This window comes from Coptis chinensis, chromosome 7 (genome assembly GCF_015680905.1).
Source record: "Coptis chinensis isolate HL-2020 chromosome 7, ASM1568090v1, whole genome shotgun sequence".
Classification (NCBI taxonomy): Eukaryota; Viridiplantae; Streptophyta; class Magnoliopsida; order Ranunculales; family Ranunculaceae; genus Coptis; species Coptis chinensis.
The window spans coordinates 14214214-14236018 of record NC_141462.1 but is presented as its reverse complement, the minus strand read 5'-3'; the positions used below and the strand labels follow the sequence as shown (position 1 = coordinate 14236018).

Here is a 21805-nt window from a genome sequence, read left to right as displayed (position 1 = left end):
TTGACCATGGGAGCACTCACAGGGAAACCCTAGAGCAAGGCGTTTTTGGAAGAAGAAAACACGAAACTTTTTCAGATTCCAAATCTGATTTTGTATAAACCGCCCGCTCGGTTACCAAGGAGTAATCATTACGACCACGCCTATAGCCGCACGTGTTCCAAGGCACATCTCGCTTCCGATTCATAACGCTGGCGACACGCTTCGCTTCAATTGCTACGATTATTCGTCGCGTGCACGTAAAGTTAAAACTACCTTTTCCGCCAATTCACGAGGCCACAACATTCAAAAGTGGCGCTTACCGGTCGGTTCATCCACTCATTGTTAAGCCACGCTCCACCACGCCGTCCGACTCTTTCTCAAATAGCGTGGCGTTTCCCCAACGCCCTAATCGAGAGGGTCAGGTAGGAGCCGATATCCTCATAAGGCATCGCTTTCGCGGGAGCATAAGCGAACCAAGACATCGACCTCCAAGACGGACTGAACGGCCCTCGCGGACACACGCAGCGCAAAGATAGATGAATCAAAGGCGACCTCTTCCAAGACCGACCTGCGGCGACTCGAGTAGGTGGTGCGAACGGAGATATCTCAAGATGAACACTTCGGCCAAATACTGAACGCTTCGAATAGAAACATCCCCCACCTGTAATGATTGCCAAAATCTTAGTGGTAATCTCAACACCGGAAATAGGGACTACCGCGATCTACCCCAATCATAACGGATCCAATTCAACACTCATCCGCGATCTCCACCTTTACATTTGTACAAAAGAATACACGTGTCGGAAGGATCTCTCTCTCAAAACTCTATAAATACCACTTTTGGAACTACGTCGGACTGATTCTTCTCTCCCGAAAAGAGGAAAAACGAGAAGATAATGTAGGGTTACCACAAATACCTCGGTCACATCCAAAATCCTAACCCTTCCCGTTCTTCCTAGTTGTAATTAGGAGAAGACCAAAACGCTCCTTTACAGCCTTTACAAAACTAGGTTGGAAGATTAGGGAGAACCAGGACTTACATACTTGAATATCACTAGATCCTTAACAGAATTTCCTCCGGTAAGTAAACACACTTTTTCATGCATTTTTTAGACATGACCATTAAGAGAGAATATATGACCAATAAAATCAGAATTTATAGATGAGTTGGACCGAAACTGAACTCTATCTGTATAGTGTATACATACTACAACGGAAAATAGAGGAGAACGGTGTAAAATAATGATCGATCGAATCTTAATAATGGGTTCGGGTGGCCCAACCCAAGTCCAACATAGAAATACAAAGTCGGAAATGCCCCTAACAGTTATAAACCTTACTTGGAAGCCAGAAAAGGAACAGTGAACACTTGTCGAGGGGATACGATGGAAAATGAGGAAAAGAATTGGAGTGAACAAGTCGAAAATCTCGTCGACACTGGAAATATCGACGAAGCAATTTCTCTACTCGAAACCGAAAATCCAGCACCAGATTTGAAACAACTATCTTGTGCACTAACTGACCTCGCTAATCTATACGCATCTCGAGGATTTTCCTTAAAATCAGATGAACTACAAACACGTGCTTTCCTCGTTAAACAAAGAGCTCAACCCTCCTCACGGTTAGTGTTAGCCCTTTCCTCTTTTTATTACTTGATTATATGTTTATTTTGTTTTAATTTAGTTTTGTTTGTATGTTTGTTTGTTGTGCTAGGGATGTGGAGAATGTAGGGAAGAAAGATGTTGAGAAAATTACGGTTTCGGGTTTGCATGGTTCTGATTGTGCTGCTACTTCTACTTGCAATGTCACTGTGTCTTCTGATGATGGTAATTTTTACTTTTGAAGTATTTATATTTGGTTGATATTGCTTTTGTTTTCAGCGCGCATAATTAGTTATATCTTGTGTTTGATCTAACTTATACTAAAATCATATACGCAAACCCAATTAGAGTTATAGGGCTGTGTAAGTCGTATAGGATTTACATTAGTGTTTAAACTGGGGCAGTACATACAATGGTTATAGTATAGAAACGGCTAGATTTATACGCCCCCTATTTCATTCTCTCACACCATCTTAACTCTCCATTCATCGTTTTTGGCATCCAACTTTTTACTCAAGATCACATCTATCCGACACCAACCATTGGAAAGAAACGCTTGCGGCTTCCAAATTTCTCAATTGACGAAGATGTTAACCTTTGCAAAAGTTGGATAAAGATTAGTGAAGATGATATTCTTGGTGTGCTCCGAACTTCTGGTAAATATTGGACGCGTATCACCAATGAATTCAAAGTGCGTAATCGGGACAGACCACGCTCTTTGGATTCCGTCAAAGGGCGTTGGCAATTTATTCAAAGAGAGGTGAGCAAATTTATGGGGTATTTGGCGCAAGAGGAGAGTACTAATCAAAGTGGGACCACCAGCCGAGATGTGGTTAGTAATAGTGATTTTGTTTATTTGTCCAATTTCAGCTTTTTAATCTTCGCTTTCTCTAATATTGTTTTTTTTAACTCTAAGATGGTACAAGTAAGAGCAGTCTATCAATCAGTGGAAGGCCATCCTTTTGCTTTCGATCATTGTTATCTTGTCCTAAAGGATAACCTAAAGTGGCACAAGTCGTTAGAGACAAAGACCAAAAATTCTAAACGAATGCGAGGAGTTCAAATCGTTGCTGAGGGCTCAACAGATGCCACCAATACCCCAGTTTTTTTAGATAAAGAGGTTTCTCCTTTTGTGGACACTACAGATGTCGCCAATACCCCTGTTATTTTAGATAAAGAGGTTTCTCCTTTTGTGGACTCTTCCGAATTTCCACGACCAGATGGAGTGAAGAAGCAAAAGCAGAAAAAGAAGAAGGCTTGTAGTGAAATGAGTAAGATGGTAGAGGGGTTTGTTAATCGAGTCGAACAAAGGATGGATAGACAGGACAAGCTTTTGGAAACCAGCCTCAAACTTCAAGACCGCAAGTATGAGATAATGTCTGAAAAGAATCGCATTGCTCGAATGAAGGAAGAAACTAAGATTATGGCAATGGATACAACTGTACTTCCCCCTGAAAGAGCGGTATATTTCAAGAGTATGCAAGATGATATTATCAGAAAGTGGAACGATCAACGTGGTGTGGATGGTTCAAGTGGGGGGTTTTCTATGTAATGTTTACTAGTGTTTCCAAATATTAATTTCAAGTGTTGGAACTTGTAAATATACTAAAGATTAATGTACTTTTTAGCTCTCTTTATGTTAATTTCATTGTCATCTTCAATTAAAGACATCAAACTAGGACATGGAAAACATTAAAACGCATAGTAGAATCATGTACTATGAAACACTGTCATCTATGTTGATATGCTGTACTGTTCATGCAACCCTTCTTGTATTTCACTTTTCTAGGTGATGCGCCGATAGCATAGTCCCTGAAACTCTGATGATGATCCATCTATATGTGCTGATCCCATTCCATCCCCCCACCCAAACAACACTCACACACGCACACATTGCAACTCCGTTCATAAAAAGTAAACAGTGTTTAAATATTGAGTTCTGATGTAGAACTACACTGTGCTGTTGCATCGTTGGAGCTTGATCTTATCCTGAAAGTAGAGATTTGTTTAATTTTTTCGAAAGGAGTTCTTGATATTCTCTTCAAGTTTCATAGGGGCATTTTTATGCATTTTTTCTCAACTTCCTTGAATATTGATGTTTTCCTTCTCCTGAAAACATTGCAGATTGGGAAGCTGTTGTTGACCGTGGGTCAGTTGAAGTCCTCTCCCCACAAAATGATGAAGGAGTATCTAAACTTTCATTAGATGATACTGAAGTTATAAAGCCTAAGCGGCGTGGAAGAGGGTCTTTCTTATATAAGAAAAATGGGTTATATAGTGATCAACAACCTAATGTTGCTGTCACACATGACCCTGATAATGAAGCTGATCACCATAGCTCAGAGGAAAACACAGTAAAACGAAATGGTATGTTGATTATATTGCTGTGATCATTACATTATCCAAATGTTTTTTGCATTGAGGCTGATCAATCTGCTTTATTTTCTTGTTGTTTTGGTGCTTGGATTTACTGCTGTATGAAAAATGCTTGTATGCTTATGGTTCTTGTTGAGGTGGTCTGTTAAATCCTTTAAACCCCTAAGATGTGGGATAAAGAAAGCTGAAGCATAAGTTAGTAAATTGTCCTTGGAATAGGTCTTTCTTGTCTTACTCGGTAAATTATAATTAATTTGTTATGAAGAAGACAAAACTTTATAAAGTACAATGTACAATGTTGACCTACAAGAGGCAACAAAAAATGAAGACAAGTGGGTATAAAAATGTCATTTCCCGCTGACCAAAACAATATGCCGATAACGTGCTGCGAGAAAAGGAATTTTTTGAAACTCTTATTATATATTATCAAGAAGAGAAGAAAATAATATAATGCTGGACAAGGTGCCAACAAATTGAATGAAAAAAACTAAGGAAACATGATGCGTTTGAAAAAGCGCATCATTGAGGCGAGCTTCAGAGGCACTTGAGGCTTAAGCCTCAATTAAAAAGGTAAAAGTGGAGAATAAGGAAGAATGGGATTTGATGATGGAAGTTTGGGATTTCTATTAGAATGAGGTGTTTTGATGTTCAAAAGAAAACATATTTTAATTGGGATTGTTTAATCTTTAAATAAGTTATCAAGGGACTAAGTGTCAAAAAACCGAAAAGAAAATGAGAAAAAATAAAGTATAAAAACCTGTGAAGCTTAAGCCTTGATGTGTTTTTTTAAACCTTGGAAACAAGTGAGTGCATTAAAACATCATTATCCACAAGAAAAGGAGCTTGTATACGTGTGTATAATTTTCTGGAGTTCTCATGCATAGTGCCACTTAAGTCTTTTAATTATGCCGATGCACTGGTAGTACAAGGCCCTATTCATACTTTTGGATATAGCAACCCCATAGGAAGAGAGGGATATCAGAGTGCATAATTTCTCTCTTTTTTTTAGTGGACATTATGTTGTTGTTTGATGTAGAACATAGAGTCTATGGTTATTGTGTAATTGTTTTTAACAAGTTATATTCTTTTTTATTATTTAAGTACAATTTAGAAGTGTCTAGAAGTTTAGTTTATAAGTTATAGTAGTCTTAGATGGTTACTATTATGATATATATATATTACGGGCAGGCTACCTTGACATCTTATTTTGACACTTTATCTTGACATCCAAAACCTAAAAGTGAACTTGCACATTAAACTAAGGGCTGATTTTTTGTAGAGAAGATCTTCCTACCATGGATAGAATCTCTACCAAAACTCGTCTCAATTGGATATATCTAACTTTATTAAAAATAGTGCTAAAATTGTGAACCGTTAGATAAATATCGAACTTAAACATAATTTTTGACAAGGTTAGACATGTTTAAATGTTTTGATATTTTGTGGAGATAATCTTTATTGTATGGAGATTCTCAGAAAATCAGCCCTTAGTTTATTGTGTAAGTTGTGGATGTCAAAATAAGGTGTCAAAATAAGATGTCAAGGTAGTTTGATATATATATATATAGTCCGGCTCCTAAAAGGACTTTAAATAAGGACCAAATCTAAAACAAGTCACAACTTTACCTACAAAATCATTTAAAACATAATATTTTGTTCATATGATCTACTAACCATAAAGAACATCTCTACAAAAATTCAACTCGTTTGATATCCTCTAACTTAGATAAAAATTGTTGTCCACTTTTGAAAAAATATATGACGGTCTAGAAATGTTTAGTTTTTGCAATCATCTTTTGCCAATGTTAAAAATTGTCAAACGAGTTGAATTTTTGTAAAGATATTCTTTATGGTTAGTAAATCATATCCACAAAATATTAGATTTTAAATGATTTTGTAGGTGAAGTTGTGGGTTGTTTTAGATTTGGTCCTTATTTAAGGTCTTTTTAGGAGCTGGCTATATATATATATAGGCCTTGAAAGTGTTTCTTAGTATTTTAGTAGGTGTTTCGACCCCTATCTACGTGGCAAACGTCTATTAGTAGGGGTCTCTATTTTATTCATTTAATCGACAGGGCTAAAGCCCAATTCGCATACCATGAATCGATGTACGTGTCCGTTAACTCACGTGTCTAAAAGCGTCAACCTTAGCCACATGGCTTGCCACTAATGTAACGTTAATTTATGTCCGTGATTCGCTTTTATCAAAAAAGAGATAATTATCACCGAGAGTTATATTCTATTACAATGACTCAAGCTACAAGAATACTTGAGCTACAAGGATTCTCTACTCTACCTATATAAATACCAAACTATTTTTCATTCGAATTATGTTCTTGGTGACTTGATCCCACCGATAATTTGGGTGCGTGGGCAACCGAAAGGTACAAATCTCATCATTCTCCGATCACCATCACTTTTTTAACTACTTTTCTCGTTCTTCGCCTCTTTCGTCACCACTTAGTGTTTTGATCATATTTGGTCGAACATAATTAAAACCGTCTGGGGTTCTTATCATGAAAACCGACGATCACGCTCTACAAAAGTTATGACGAATACTTCGACGAGCCTAAGTTCTCGATGTACTTATTGATGATCATCGCGACCGTGCGGTTCCAATTCAACTGACGGTATCGAACTACTCCTCCTATTTTTTCAACATCCGACAGATAATGACCCGCTTATCGTTCCAATCGATCGCCAAATTATTCAAAGACGAAATTATTGCCTCGACGATTCATTCTTCATTATCCGTTGCCGGATAATGTCCGGCCATATGTCTCGAGGCATTCTTGTATTGAAAATATTACACCGGCCTTGTTTCATGTCTTTGACGCCTTTAAGCTTATTTCAAAGAAGGAATAGTCGAAGTTTATACTTGTCGAATATCTGGCTGCGCCAAAGTTTTTCTAATGTCTACCGGATCGAGTCGCGGAATGGAAAAGTTACCTTAAGTATTTACAACATTGTCTCGACACTCATACAATTAAACGTAGATAAACTTTGGTTTCACTAATGACTGATTTTCTTATTGATGATATTCCTATGTCGAAAGCATTACTCGATGAGGAAAACGCCGATCTCTAATTGTCATTACCTCCCGGGGCGATGACTTGAAATATTTATCGGATATATCGCCTACTTGCTAGATTTACACCAATAGTTCGCGATAATAAGTCCGCCTCCTGGCCTTGTTTGTGTCATCTTGAAGTTCGAATGAAGACATAATTGGAGGTCTCTACATTGGGGATTTGACGCGTCAAATAATATGGCCGAAGTCCGAACCTGCCATTTTGTGGTATCTGACAACTCTTGGTGGGGCTTACTAAGTTACGATTAATTATTCTAAGCTAGTCGTTAGCCAATTTGAATGATAATACGCTGCTCGCATGATGATAGAATGGACGCTTATTTTAGACTTCGCTCAACGAATTGCATGAAATTTTACATCTATCATTACCGCACGATCCAAGCGTTATGATGTAAGGCATCCCGATTCTATCGCGATACTTATTCGCGGGAAAATCAAAACGTCACTGTTATGACAACACTGGATTAACCACTCATGCTGTAAGATGATTCCAACGAGCTTGACACTGATAATGTCTCGGTATCTACCGACGACGATCATGCAACTGACGATACTCAGGAATTTCTGATGTCTGAAAAACTCTATCACAGCAGCACAAGTCTCAATCCTATCCTTCGTTGTTTGGGCAGAACGAACAATTTACTAGGCCTCGAAGGAATTCATTCAAGACTATGTGAACACCACTCCCGGGGGCAAAGTCTCGCTCACATAGCAATGACCCAATGGTATTGGTGGTCATACATGCTAAAGGATGTTAAGCGTTTGTCCAAGACGTGTGTGCCTTGTCAAACACATGATATATGATATGGGTCAACTTCCCGCGACGAAGCATCATCCAATCCATAAACCTTGGTCATTTGCGAAATGGGACCTTGACATTGTTGGTTTATTTCCGACAGTCCTTGACAGTGTTCGTTTCTGGCTCGTCGCAACAAATTATTTTACTAAATGAGCGGACAAAATTAACAAGTTGAACGAAAAACTTGAGTTCTAATGTTATAATTTTGTTTCCATCGCAACGTTACTATCGCTCTGACAAAATCTGACGAAATTACCATGTTTAATTTCGTCAGTCTAAGTTGAACGCTTTTACGCTCGCTTAGTCGTTATTATCGCTACAACAAAATCTGACGAAATTACTACGTTTAATTTCGTCAGTCTAAGATGAACGCTGTTACGCTCGCTTAGTCATTACTATCACTATAACAAAATCTGGCGAAATTACCACGTTTAATTTTGTCAGTCTAAGTTGAACGCTTTTATGCTCGCTTAGTCGTTACTATCGCTCTGACAAAATCTGACGAAATTACCGCGTTTAGTTTCGTCAGTCTAAGTTGAACGCTGTTACGCTCGCTTAGTTCGTTACTATCGCTACGACAAAATCTGATGAAATTATTACGTTTAATTTCGTCAGTCTAAGTTGAACGCTTTTACGCTCGCTTTTTGTTGTTACTATCGCTATTTATAAAATCGACGAAATTACCACGCTTAATTTAAATTCGGTCTAAGTCAACGCTTTTTACGCCGCTTAGTTCGTTACTATCGCCACGACATAATCGATGAATTTACCGCGTTTAGTTTCGGCCGGGTCTAAGTTGAACGTATTTATTCGCCACTTAGTTCGTTATTATCGCTCATTTATTAACATCCGGCCGAAATTACCACGCGTTTAATTTCACAATTAAAGTTGAACGCTTTTACGCCGCTTAGTCGTTATTATTGCTACGACAAAATCGACAAAATTACCACGCGTTTAATTTCGGTCGATTCTAAGTTGAACGCTTTTACGCCGCTAGTTCGTTACTATCGCTATTTACATAATCCGGGCGGAGTTATCGCGTTTAAGCCGTCGATTAATAAGTTGAACGCTTACGCTTCACTTAGTTCGTTACTATCGCTATTTAAAAATCGACGAAATTACCACGCTTAATTTCGTCCGGTCCTAAGTTGAACGTTTTTACGCTCGCTTAGTCGTTACTATCACTACAACAAAATCTGGCGAAATTACCACGTTTAATTTCATCAATCTAAGTTGAACCTTGAACGCTTTTACGCTCGCTTAGTTGTTACTATCACTACAACAAACTCTGGCGAAATTACCACGTTTAATTTCGTCAGTTTAAGTTAAACGTTTTTTCGCTTGCTTAGTCGTTACTATCACTCCGACAAAATCTGATGAAATTACCACGTTTAATTTCGGCAGTCTAAGTTGAATGCTGTTACGCTCGCTTAGTCGGTTACTCGCGTTATGTCAACATCTGATGAAGTTACCCCGTTTAGTTTCGTCAGTTCTGTGTCGGAGCGTTTTTTAGCTCAATCTAATTTTGCAAGCTTAAAATTAGTATTGAGGGCGTTTCATTCTATTTCGAGTCATCTATATAATTCAACAACATTGTCAATTTTCCACAGGTATGTTATCTGACATCACAATGATATTCAATTGCCAACACATACTTTATTTTATAAAAAAAAGAAATTTTAGCTCTATGGTATTACAAACGCACAATCACATGATCATTGGTTTGGGCAAATCCAATGATTCCTTACAAACTTTTCGCATATACAATTCGTACAAATCTTTGTAATTCATCTTTGTTCGCATGACAAAGAGGGGGCGGTGTTTCGACCCCTACCTACGTGGCAAACGTCTATTAGTAGGAGTCTCTATTTTATTCATTTAATCGGTAGGGCTAAAGCCCAATTCGCAATACCATGAATCGATGTACATGCTATTAACTCATGTGTCTAAGGCTAAACCTTAGCCACATGGCTTGCCACTAATGTACGTTAATTTATGTCCAAATTCGTTTCTTATCAAAAGAGATAATTATCAGTTGAGAGTTATATTTTATCACAATGACTCAAGCTACAAGAATATTTGAGCTACAAGGATTCTCTACTCTACCTATATAAATACCAAACTATTTTTTATTCAGAACTACGTTCTTGAGACTTGATCCCACCGATAATTTGGGTACGTAGGCAACCGAAAGGTACAGTCTTATCATTCTCCCGATCACCATCACTTTTCTAACTACTTTTTTACGTTCTTCGTTTCTTTCGTCACTACTTAGTGTTTTGATCATATTTGGTCGAAACAGTAAGTTTCTAAGATAATTTGAAAGAGTTCTCTATATAAAGAGCTTCATGGACGAAAATTGTGATAAGCTCTTCATTATTATCAATAAACTTATGTTTCAATTTATCTTTTTAATGTTCTGTTGAACTTTTATTATTGCTTCTGCTATGCCATTGCTTTAGACAATTGTATGCAATTCACTTAATTTAATTATGATTTTGAATTTGAAAAGAAGATAACATGTATGACTTTGACTTCTTTGTACCGGCATGTTGGTTTTGTTAATAGATGCATAATGTTAAAGAGTATGGTAAATGGCCATTTTTTTTTTCCTTACATTTGATTGTGTTGTAATTGCAGCAAGCTATGGAACCAATCATGTTCTTGTTCTTGCTGATATCACGCCAAGTACTAGAACAACTGATTTAGAGAAACATTTTGAGAACTTTAGAGACCGTGGATTTGTCATTCACTGGGTCAATGATACTGTTGCACTGGCAGTATTTCGAACGCCTTCCATTGGTAAGACCTCTGAAGCTTCATTTTTTTAGGTAGATAAACGAATTACCCATGTACTTCCTTTTAAATGCTCGAGTTAAATGGAGTTGCATTGTACTTGATGCGGCTATGCTTTAAGAAATAGTTTTAATGTGGGTGTACTGTTTCCTGTTGCCGCAATTAAACGGTTTTAAATAGTCCTATTGGTTTCAAAGAAGATACATCAGTTGCTAATGGGGTGAAGAATATGATTTGGATTTTCTTACATCTACCTATGAGGGAAATTAGTTTTGACTTTTGATCAGTTTATGGTGGGACGGCATAATACTTTAAAGTGACTCATGTAGTCACTTTAATGTAATTGTGGGTTTAGTGACTTTCTATGTCACTTTAAATCAATATGCCAAAAAAAAGAAAGTCTTGTTGGTTAGTCAAATCTTACTATAGGAAAACCAATACCAAAATATTTTGAAATTCATCCCTTATGAAACATTGTGTCACTCTTTAATGTCTATTAGAAGTTATATTTCAATTAAAGCATAACTACAATAAATAAGTAGGTCTTTATAATTCATTTATCCTGAATCGTGCAGTTTCAGTAGATAATTGGTTCATCTTATGTCAATAGTTCAAACTGTTATGACAATTTCTTTCAATTCAATTCATGGGAAGAAAAGGTTGGTAGTAATTAGATTTAAGAATTCAATGCATTACAGAAGGTGGAAAAAGAAAGACTGTACTACGTTTCAATCTATAATTCACAAAGATTTTGTTTTATACAAAATGTTAATAACGTGTAAGAGTATAATCAGATAGTACAATAGTAAGATACTGCTGAGTACTTTCTTGGCACTCTTTCTTCGCTTTTTATATGTGAAAAACATATTGTAGTCTATGGTTTTTCCAATGACGCTGGAATCATCTTGTATGAACTAGTATAGTTTTCTACTAGATAGTCCGCTATTACGGACTAAAGTGCATGTCGAACCAAACGTACTGTATCGCCTGATCAAAATTCAGACGTGTCTTCCTAATATCCTATAATCCTTATTGCACATTTCAAGTTGATCATCTGTTAGGTGTTAGTGTTGAGCTTCTCATGGCATAGGGAATTTTTGTATTTTTTGTTTCTATGCGCGTGCTTCTCTTGAAGCGAAGCAAAGTGAAATGGTATTTCATCTGAAATCTTGAATGATATTTACCATTGGATTATAATAGAGCAGAAACCTATCTTCCACTAAGATGTGAAATTTTCTAATGCAGCTCTTGAGGCTCGTAATACCATCCACTGTCCTTTCAACGTACGCCCGCTTAGTGAGGATGATAGCCTTCTGTGCTCAATTGCGAGAAGAGGTATTCTTGTTTTCAGGTTGCTTAGCGTTTTACTAAAGAAAAAATTGAGAAAATGAACGCCAAAAAGGATGATATGCAGTATGTGTATTGTACTGAGTTCTGACCAACTTTTGCGGTCTGAGGTTGACATGATCTCAAGAAATAAGTTACGATAGAAACAAAACATATTGATTAAGAGAGGAAGTTAGCTTTGGTTTTATAGAGATGAAACAATTTACTCTTGTTTTGATTATGCAGATCTGGAACCTCCTGTTCCGAGGCCCAAAACATCAGTAAGAACAGCACAGAGGTTGATTGCCCAGGGGATGGGGCGGAAGCTTTCTAGTACAACCTTTGGATCTAGCGAGCTTAGAAAACAGGAGGAAGCAAGAAGGGATCGTATAGTCACCAGGCAAATGTTGAGAGACGACGCTTGGGGTCCGGATGATTAGTTCTCTTGTATATAATTTTACCATTGTTACTCCTGGTAGGAAGCAGTATATAGTAGATCACATGTACTGTTGTTTTTCATTTCAATCATCCCTTTCCTTTTCTTTTTTAGTTTATGTTGTATGTGGTTATCCATAAATCTACCTGATTGTCCTGTGTAATGTACAACTTCTGTGGAAGATGGGTGTAGTGTCTGGTTTTTGAATTTCGACGAGTAAATTATACGCATACGCAAGTTGGGCGTGATTGCAATCTCTGTGTTCAGTTTGTGCACTTTGTGGTTGCCCGTTGCCCACCAATGAGTGTCATATCTATTTCCAGGCGTCCTGGATGACTTGGTGAAACTGAAAATATTCTCATGAACTGGACCAATTTACGCTTCATTTTTATTTGTTATTTTCCTTAGTTTTCAGACGTTTCAGCACAAATGCACAATACTACGCCAAAAAGTGAAAGGGTGCAACAAGTGTTTGATGAAACAGAAATACAAAATGGGCTTTAGGTCCACAGTCCACAGGTATTTAGGTCCCCAATCGGGTCCATCTGCCGAGGCCCGAGGGTAGGGCGCTGAAAAATCCGGGTGCTCTAGTCCATCTACCGAGGCCCGAGGGTAGGGCGCTTAAAAATCCGGGTGCTCTAGTCCATCTGCCGAGGCCCGAAGGTAGGGTGCTGAAAAATCCGAATACGAACCGAACTAATAATATTATATTTCATCCGAAACTAAACAAATAAAATATAAAATATATTGTAAACCGAAACTGAATCGATCCGAATCGAAAACTATAAAATCAATTAAATCCTAAATCAAATTAGTTAATTTTAGACACAATTGATAAAACCTATACAAAATTAATCATAAATATTACTAAAATGTCATTTTATTTGTTCAGATTCATATCGGTTTGGTGGAGGGCAAACTAAATATCCAAAACCCAAACTATTTTTTATCGGTTTGGTTCGGGTCATTTATCGGGTTATTGAAACCCATTAACAGCCATACCCGAGGGTAACAAAGAAATTTACCATTTCAGCCTATATAACTATATAAAAATACCCAAACAAAGAAGCAAGAACAATCTTAAGTCTTAACTACTTTAAAAATTCTAACTCTCGGAATATTACTATAATATTTTTGTATGTGTGACTCTTGATCTAATTTTTGTGGCAAATTTTCCCCTTACTTTTTTTTAATTTAATGATTGTTTTGTCCCTCTATTGATCATTAAATTTCAGTGGTTTCAGATGGGTGTGTTTAACCCAGAGATGCACAGCACCTGCATTAGACTACTAATTGTTTATTCGTCTTGCCATAAGGGTTGAAGGCATCCCGTTTCATGAAGTTTCTAGATCATCATGCTTAACAAGGAACACCATTTCTTGATGTCTTCAAAAATAAACCTCTATTCCTTGTTGGTAGGGCTGGAAATGGTACGGGCTTGGGTTGGATTCTCGCTCAAAACTCTTTACCATATCTGGATTCGATCGGATTTCGGCTATCCATATCCATTAAAAAGCACTAAAAAATACAAATTTTTTTTAATAATTTTCATATATAAATATAAGATATAAATTAACTTTTGTGCTTCAAAATATGAATATTGTTAAATAACATAGAAACCATATATGGTAAAATGGATTCAGATATGGTCGGATTCGGGTTGAAACCCGTACCATTCCCAGCCCTACTTATTGGCCCACCAATCTAGTACCTTTAAGTAGCTTTAGTATCTGTATCAATAGGATGGAAACTCAGCTCCTTGCGTCTGAATGGTGCGTCGTTCCTCTACTTCCAAAGCATACATATCACAGCATTATGAAAGAGCTGCCATAGCGAGCAGACACGAACAGCTGCCCATTTGGATAGGCGATACAATCGTCTAAAAAAGTCTCCACGTCCAAGATGCCGTTAAGGAGTTAACACCATACCTGTCTAGCTTCCCATGTAAAATACCACACTAAAAATGGGAAACGGAAAATTCAACAAGTTAAGGGTTGGATTTGGGACCAAAATTCCAATTAATAATGATACAGGTTCATCTATTATACAGGATCTAGCATGACCCGCGGGTTTCCTTACAATTTTTGAATATCTTCCCATAGCCAAGGTGGGACAATGCAATTATGGCTGGGATTTTTATGCCCTTAAACTTACCAAGAAAAATAACACACAATCAAAGTACAAAAGCATAGAAGGATCACATGCTGAAATTAACTTGAGAGGCAGAAATTTGCAAAGATGATAGTTGATGCCCAAAAAATTTCATATATAGATGCCCAGGATGTTTACCAATTACAACAATACGATGATTCCTGAGCTGTCTACCTACTAATGAAACATACTTTTCTTTCGCCATGACAATTTTCTTTCTTGGAAAAACAGCAAAGATGGTCATCTGAGATGCTAGGTCGAGTCATCAGCATGGAAAACGATGGCATCTGAACCCTTGACACGCCCCTTCAGATATCAAAGTTCTAAGAGAACCCATTCTGGTGTTCCATCAATCTAGCTACTGATCTCCATTACTCATGGTAGTTGAAGCTAATCAACATTTAGCAAATGAGGATTACAAGGCACTGCATCTTCCAACTCGAAGTATTAGAGTTTAGGAGCTCAAAGTTGACTGATATGAAGATGTTGTCATGGATGAGTTGGTAACACTTGGGAGATCGCCAAGCCTTCTCTTTGCAACTTTAGACCTATAACACCACACCTCAAATGCCTCAGTCAAGTCGGGATACCTAATGTACTGATTCCTCAACCAATCGGTCAAGATCTCCGCTTGATCTCCTGATGGTAACGCAAGCAGCATTGAGACAAATGCTGATTCCAAACTTTGCCATAGCTCTCCATCCATCTTGAATGGCGGAGTATCGTCATCATTGATTGTAGTAGAATCAACTAAAGGTTTCATCATCCTTACAAATGGAAGCCAAACCTTTACCATGTGAAGCCTTTTAACAGTTGGGAGTATCACAGTACCATATGCAATTGCCTCCAAAACCTTAGCTGCAACTTCAATGACCTTCACCATCGTCTCAAGCATGTCAGCATCTGGAGTTTGAACCTCAACGGCCTTCACAATGTTTTCTGATGCTTCCACCCAACTTATTACAAATTCTCTCAATGTTTCCAATTTAGTTAAAATTTGGCATGCCCAAGCTAAATCAAGAAGAAGGGACTGCAGTTCCGGTAACTTATCTGTGTCCAAAACCAGGCCCTGAGACTCAGATTTAAACGACTCCAGTAGGCCATAGAATCTGTTTAGTAAACTTCTCGAGCATTCCCTCATTTCACTTTTTATCTCGTCGTTGGCTGCAACAAGTGGGGCATCATCATCTTCTGTAAGCATATACTCAAGTTGCTCTTGAGCGGAGGATTTCAGATCATTCATGGAAGGAGAAGGCGAAGATGTGGCAAAACGGATAGCTGACATAAAAATTCCTGTGATGGCTGTAGGATTAACTGGTTGGAGACGGGCAAGGATTGGTTCAGCTTGAGCTCCTAGGCCGGGTGTAATTTTAAGAATCTCCTCCTCCTCAGCCTCCTCCCAAGGGACTGCCTCTAAGTACTCAACACACTTACCAATAATGTCCTCACAACCAAGTTCGACAGCCACTTGAAGGGTACCAATGGCATTTCTAACACCATGGCATGTGTTGGGCACTGAGCCATCAGAAACAGCATAGAGGAGACGTAGCAATGAAACATGGTGGTCAAACTGAGATTCTTGGCAGTACACTTCGACGCAGTGCCGGGAGTCCAAGATCTTGCACGTGGGCCAATTCTCTGACAGCCGATCAGCAAAGTACTTGGTCTTTTTTACGAGAACATGGGAGTGACAATACAACCATTCATCCCTGCCCTCTTGTGTTCGTATCCTAACAACAACATCACTAGTGGACTTATTCCCAATGTTGCATTGAGCCCTTGCTTCTTCTGTCTGGGAAAAAGCGAAGATGAAGAGTATGAGGATTGCCAAAATGTAGTTAAAAAGATTTATCATATGATGAATAGAAAACACAAAAGATCAAATATCTCATACGAAATAATGACCAAAAAAAAAAGAAAAAAAAAGAAAAAGGGACACTTATTCACACCAAGCACAATACTTCTCATCCATTAGAAGAAAACAAGGGAACTCCTTATAACACTCTATGATACTGATAAAGTGGAAGCTTTTGAAACCAAACTGACCTCCATGGCATATTCTGATAGACTATCGAAACACCTCATATTCCTTTTAGTCTTTTAGACCATGAACCCCAAAAGAGCACATGGAACCATCTTCCTCCAAAGTTTTCCCTGGTCATATAATTTCTAAACCCACTGGCTCACACTTCTTCCAGGGTAATAAGTAGCTGATGGGAAACAGACGTGGTAATGGAGTTATCCTAACCCATTAGTGAAGCCACTAATCACTAGTCTTACTCAAATAACTCCCAATGGTACAAAGGAATAGTTTTCCCGTCTCCACACTTCAAAACTTAATAATGATGACTGCTATTTCCATTGATCCAAACTACGCCACCCAACTAAGGGAAGGAGTATGGTCTCAGGATTAGTTGTATACAGTGTAAAAAGTAGTTATAGATTACTAAAAATTGGTAAAACTCACAGTATTGATCTCCATTCAAGCTCTGAAAACTAATGACAAGGCCCTTTACACATCTTGGCACTGTAAAGAAAGTAACATTTTAGCAGAGAAATATGTAATGATTACAGTCCATATAAATTCTTATAAATTGCTTGAAAAGAAAACATACCCTTGTTCTCTTTCTTGGTAGCTCTACTCTGGTTTTGATATTTTCGAAGTCTCTAGCTCAAATGCGTCAATCATTTTGAACAGTGATACTTTCACCAAAATGCCGGTAAATTGCACGATATATTTGGAATTTTGAGATATCCGCATGATACTTTACTGTGTCGGTATATTTGAATCATGTTAAATGGGCTTAGACACATGTTGGGCTTTAAAATCGGCCCTAATATAAATTGTACCGGAAAGGACATCAGAACCTTTCGGCCAATTGTTGGGGTCAATGTGTTTTCCATGTTCTCCTATCAATATTGGTAATCTTCCCGGATTAATCGCGTATCGATTGTAAACTGATTAGTTTTTGCTATATTTTAATTTTTCTCACTGATTTGACTAATTAATCGCTAACCCCAGAAAAAAAATTTATTGAAAATATCGGTTCCCCATCCAAAAAAATATGTAAAATTAACGAATGCGATTATTAAACCGTATTAATAATAATAGAACCTAATCAATACACAAAGCTAAGAGTTTACTTATTTTTCCATCTTTAACGAAAGTTAGATATACAAATTATTGTATTATCTCTCTAATATATATTATCGCTTCTCTCTCTCTCTCTTTATTTCTTTAAATATTTAATTTAACTTTTGTGTTTGATATCTCTGCAGTATTCTAGAATTGAACTAGTTAGATGTGATTATGATAATTTGATATTTTTTATTGTATTTTGGATTACTATTTAGAAATATTTGGTATGATTATACTATTATATATTTTGAAAATATCAAATATATACATTCGATATAACCAATTAAATTACCGATTAATCACAAATAGCTTCTCCCGATTAGTTTCGTTAGATATTGATTGGTATATTGTATATAGTTATTATTTACTGTCTAAGTGACCCCTCGTAGGTTCATGGAGCCAAACTTGACGCGGTTAATTCCGTTAAAGAAGTCGGAAATTTTGACTAAAGAGAGCTAGAGTAGACTGCAATGTGGGTGCATAGGAAAAGACCAATAATCTTTAGTCAAAAAGACATTGCAGTTAATATTGAGTATTTAAGATCAAGTAAGTGATAGAAAAATGTTAACATGAGACTTTGATAAGGACTTCAAAGACCAGCTCACAAGCCAACACTTACCTGTTTCTAGAAATTTTTACTTCCAGAAACAGTGTCAAGAAGAAGAATGAATAGACGTACATTGATTGCCAAATCAAAGTTTTGTATGTGCTACTAAATTGGTGGGCTCAATCCTCATATTTGTTATCTCATATACTTTGACTGAAATTGTATATATGGCGTTTTCAAATAATAGAAAGTGTTAAATATAATTGGTATTGACCCGTTTAAATAACTCGAAGAAACCAAATAGTTTTATTTTCATAAAAGTAATTTGACCGTGCATCATAGACTGATTAGGCTGGAAACAAAAGGAAAAGAATATGGATACATGCTCCTTACCTTCTCTATAAGGATTGAACATCTATAATACGATATGATATTACGATTTCCGAAAACAAAAACATCAATAATACATACGAGCATTCTTCTCATTTCAAAGTTCAAACACGTGTATGTATCCTCAAGTTAAAGGACAAAATTTAAGAAGAATATAAAAATTCAAATGAAAGGAGCCAAAGTCATGTGCCTCACATAATTCCTTTCTTTGCACAATTTAAGATTCCATAACGCTATTTCATGTACGAATATTCAGGAAAATGTGTTAAAGACTATGAAGATCGAATAGTTTCACAGTCCTACTAAGAATTCTAACTTGGCCCACAAAACCATCGCCCACAGTCCCACGCCACAATAATAGCCAAGTGGTCCTACAATACACCTATAGTCCTATACAAATGAACAAACAAAACGCCGTAAAGGACTTACGAATGTGAGACTAGAACAGAAGACTAAACCAACTCAACTCCTTCAAGAAGTTTCGTAGCACTTAAAAACCATTCAATAAATTAGCCGCTTTCTCTTACCATTCAAACCAACAAATTCATCTCCCTTCCCACTTATCAGCACCCTCATTTCTCCATTCTTGAAGCATCAAATTTTAATCCGTCATTTAGTTTTTGTACAATCTTTCTATTGAACTTTTCTTAATGTCCATGGATGATGTAGAAATTCCTCAATATTTCATATGTCCTATTTCTCTTCAAATCATGAAAGACCCCGTTACTATAGTAACCGGTATAACATACGATAGGGAGAGTATCGAGCAATGGTTATCCGCAGATCCTAATACTTGTTGCCCGGTCACAAAGCAGCCTCTACCTAAAGATTTTGATTTAACACCGAACCACACCTTACGACGATTAATTCAAGCATGGTGTGTTACAAATGCGGCAAATGGTGTTGATCGTATTCCAACTCCCAAGTCTCCTCTCAACAATATTCACATCCTTAAGCTCCTTCAAGATCTTTGGTGTCCTCAATTACAATCCAAAGCATTGAGGAGACTAGTTAGTCTTGCGGCTGAAAATGAAAGGAATAGGAAGTGCATGATGGAAGCTGGTGTAGCTAAGGCCATGGTGTCCATGATCATCGCATGTTACAAGAAAAATGTTATTGATGGTGTACGTGAAGCTTTGAATGTTCTTAGCATTATTAGCATTCCTATTGCGGAAATTAACCTTTTTATTTATGATTTCTTCGATTCAATAGCATGGGTTTTGCGACGTGGAAAGGCTAATCATGTGGAGCTCAAGACTGATGCATTGTTAGTCCTGAAATCCGTAGTCGAATTGGTATGTTCAAGTCTTTTGGAACGTTTAAAACCCGACTTTATTGTAGCAATACTTGAGGTCTTGAGATATAATCTCTCTCCCCAAGCAAACAAGGCTGCTTTGCAAGTCATGTTAGATGCTTGCCCATGGGGTAGGAACAAAGTGAAGATCATAGAAGCTGGTGCAGTTTTTGATCTCATTGAACTAGACTTGAGTTGGCCCGATAAGCGAACTAGCGAGCTCAACTTTTGTATATTAGATCATTTATGTTCTTGTGCTGATGGAAGAGCTAACTTTCTTGCTCATCCAGCTGGTATTGCCATGGTAACCAAGAAAATCTTTAGAGTTTCTCCATTGACTGATGATCGGGCTGTTAGGATTCTTGCGTCAATATGTAAGTTTTCAGCAACAAATGAAGTTCTTCAGGAAATGTTGAATGTTGGGGCTGTGGCAAAACTTTGCATGGTTCTTCAAGCTGATACTTCATCCAATGTGAAGGAAAAAGCTAGAGATGTTTTAAGGTTACATAATAATATATGGGGTAATTCTCCTTGCATTCAACTGTATCTATTAACAAGATTTCCTGCCAGCTAGATAATACGGTGGCTTTTCTTGTAAATTCGATCTTCTGAACATATTACTACTGTCCACTTTAAAATTTGTCTCATCCAGCTTCAACCATGTAGTTGAACAAATTAAGCATGTTATGTTGGCTAAATTGGATGAAACAAACTGAGTTTTTAAAGTGTAAAATAAGCTTTGCATACTGCTCTCATTTTCCCTGTAAACTTGTATCCAAAAAAAAGAAAAGAAAAACTATATGATAGTGTCAAATTAAGATTATGTATATTCCCTTCTTCTCAACTAGTACTTGATAATTCTTGACATCTTGATCTGGTATACCATAAACCATATACAGATAGACTCTACTAGTCTTGAAGTATTGTGAATTGCTTTAGGCTCAACAGTGAGAGGTTGAATTTGATTGTTTGCTATTTTTCGGTTAAATTGTAAAAACGTATAGCAGTCCCTTTGCCTGGTAACTAATTGTATTAATCTAGTAAGCAAAACAGAAATAAGATTGCAATCAGAAACTTATCACTAAGGATTGTGCTCGGCACAATTTCCTTAAGACGGAAAACGTTGTTGGTATAGTAGCTGCCAGCCTCAAGCGCACGCTTCCCAGGATACAACAGCGGAAGAGCAAGTCACCAACAAATGACAAACCCTGCAGAAACTCTAAGTACTGCAGACATATTTTTTAAGAGGAAAAGTTTTTGAGAAGCTTTTCAGAGCGTAATAAAATAGGAAACCTTTATTTTATAGAACCTACACTCGCAACTGAAGGCAAGAATCACTCCAATAACGCACGACTCTACTGGCTAGTTTGAATGCAAGAAAAACGTGATTTGGTTTGACTCGATCAATTAAGGAAAGATTTTCTGATTTTTTGGAAACAGTTTAGGAAGACCAAAAGAGATCTTTATGCAAAAACAAGCCCAGTACTTGCACCCACCCCCTGCGCGCGACGTGTGTGGGCACATGCGCACGAAGTTCCCACCTCCCGAGAGCCCCCAAACCAAGGCAGCCTTGTGTGCGCGTGAGTACCTCCTTATATCTCTCTATACTAGCTATCCCTCCAAAAGGACACAATGTAATATAAACTTAAGAGACTTAAGTTTAGTAACCAACTAGATTTTGGACTCGGGTATACGCCCGGGATTTATTAAATATTTTGTGTGCTGAAAAGACTTTACAAAATGTCTCACACAAATTTTCGAATAAGAATATATTTTTATTGAAAATAAATTGAAATACGTTAATGAACAGTGATTATAGTGCATAAGTACTTGGAAACTAAGTGATCAAATTGAGATAGCCTTTTCACTTTGAAGTTTAA

The 21805-nt window shown here is 37.3% G+C and overlaps 2 protein-coding genes and 1 pseudogene across 6 annotated transcripts; 2 read left to right on the top strand and 1 right to left on the bottom strand.

The window, feature by feature from the left end:
• The first annotated feature begins 960 nt into the window (after positions 1–960).
• On the top strand, positions 961–12658 carry LOC147486159 (coiled-coil protein). 3 transcript variants are annotated; one of them, XM_086572325.1, is made up of 6 exons: positions 961–1059; positions 1331–1600; positions 1693–1805; positions 2099–2412; positions 2497–3128; positions 3705–3876. In XM_086572325.1, exons 2-6 carry the CDS (start codon positions 1365–1367, stop codon positions 3721–3723), a joined length of 1314 nt encoding a protein of 437 aa, XP_086428451.1. In that variant the 5' UTR covers positions 961–1059; positions 1331–1364; the 3' UTR covers positions 3724–3876. The 3 variants fall into 3 exon arrangements, with proteins under 3 accessions (XP_086428451.1, XP_086428452.1, XP_086428453.1); XM_086572326.1 differs by lacking the exons at positions 961–1059; positions 2099–2412; positions 2497–3128 and adding exons at positions 10487–10648; positions 11888–11977; positions 12215–12658 and having other exon boundaries at positions 1365–1600; positions 3705–3947; XM_086572327.1 differs by lacking the exons at positions 961–1059; positions 2099–2412; positions 2497–3128 and adding exons at positions 10487–10648; positions 12215–12658 and having other exon boundaries at positions 1365–1600; positions 3705–3947.
• A 1991-nt stretch (positions 12659–14649) lies between these two features.
• Positions 14650–17233, bottom strand: LOC147486158 (BTB/POZ domain-containing protein). 2 transcript variants are annotated; one of them, XM_086572239.1, is made up of 3 exons: positions 17171–17233; positions 17023–17082; positions 14650–16347 (listed from the first exon to the last, which is right to left on the bottom strand). In XM_086572239.1, the coding sequence occupies exons 2-3, from the start codon at positions 17035–17037 to the stop codon at positions 15010–15012; spliced, it is 1353 nt and encodes a 450-aa protein (XP_086428365.1). In that variant the 5' UTR covers positions 17038–17082; positions 17171–17233; the 3' UTR covers positions 14650–15009. The 2 variants fall into 2 exon arrangements, with proteins under 2 accessions (XP_086428365.1, XP_086428366.1); XM_086572240.1 differs by having other exon boundaries at positions 16602–17082; positions 17171–17200.
• Positions 17234–19152: 1919 nt separating this feature from the next.
• Positions 19153–20754, top strand: LOC147486157 (E3 ubiquitin-protein ligase PUB23 pseudogene; annotated as a pseudogene). The gene has a single exon (XR_015202510.1). The product of XR_015202510.1 is annotated as an E3 ubiquitin-protein ligase PUB23 pseudogene (transcript).
• Positions 20755–21805: the final 1051 nt, after the last annotated feature.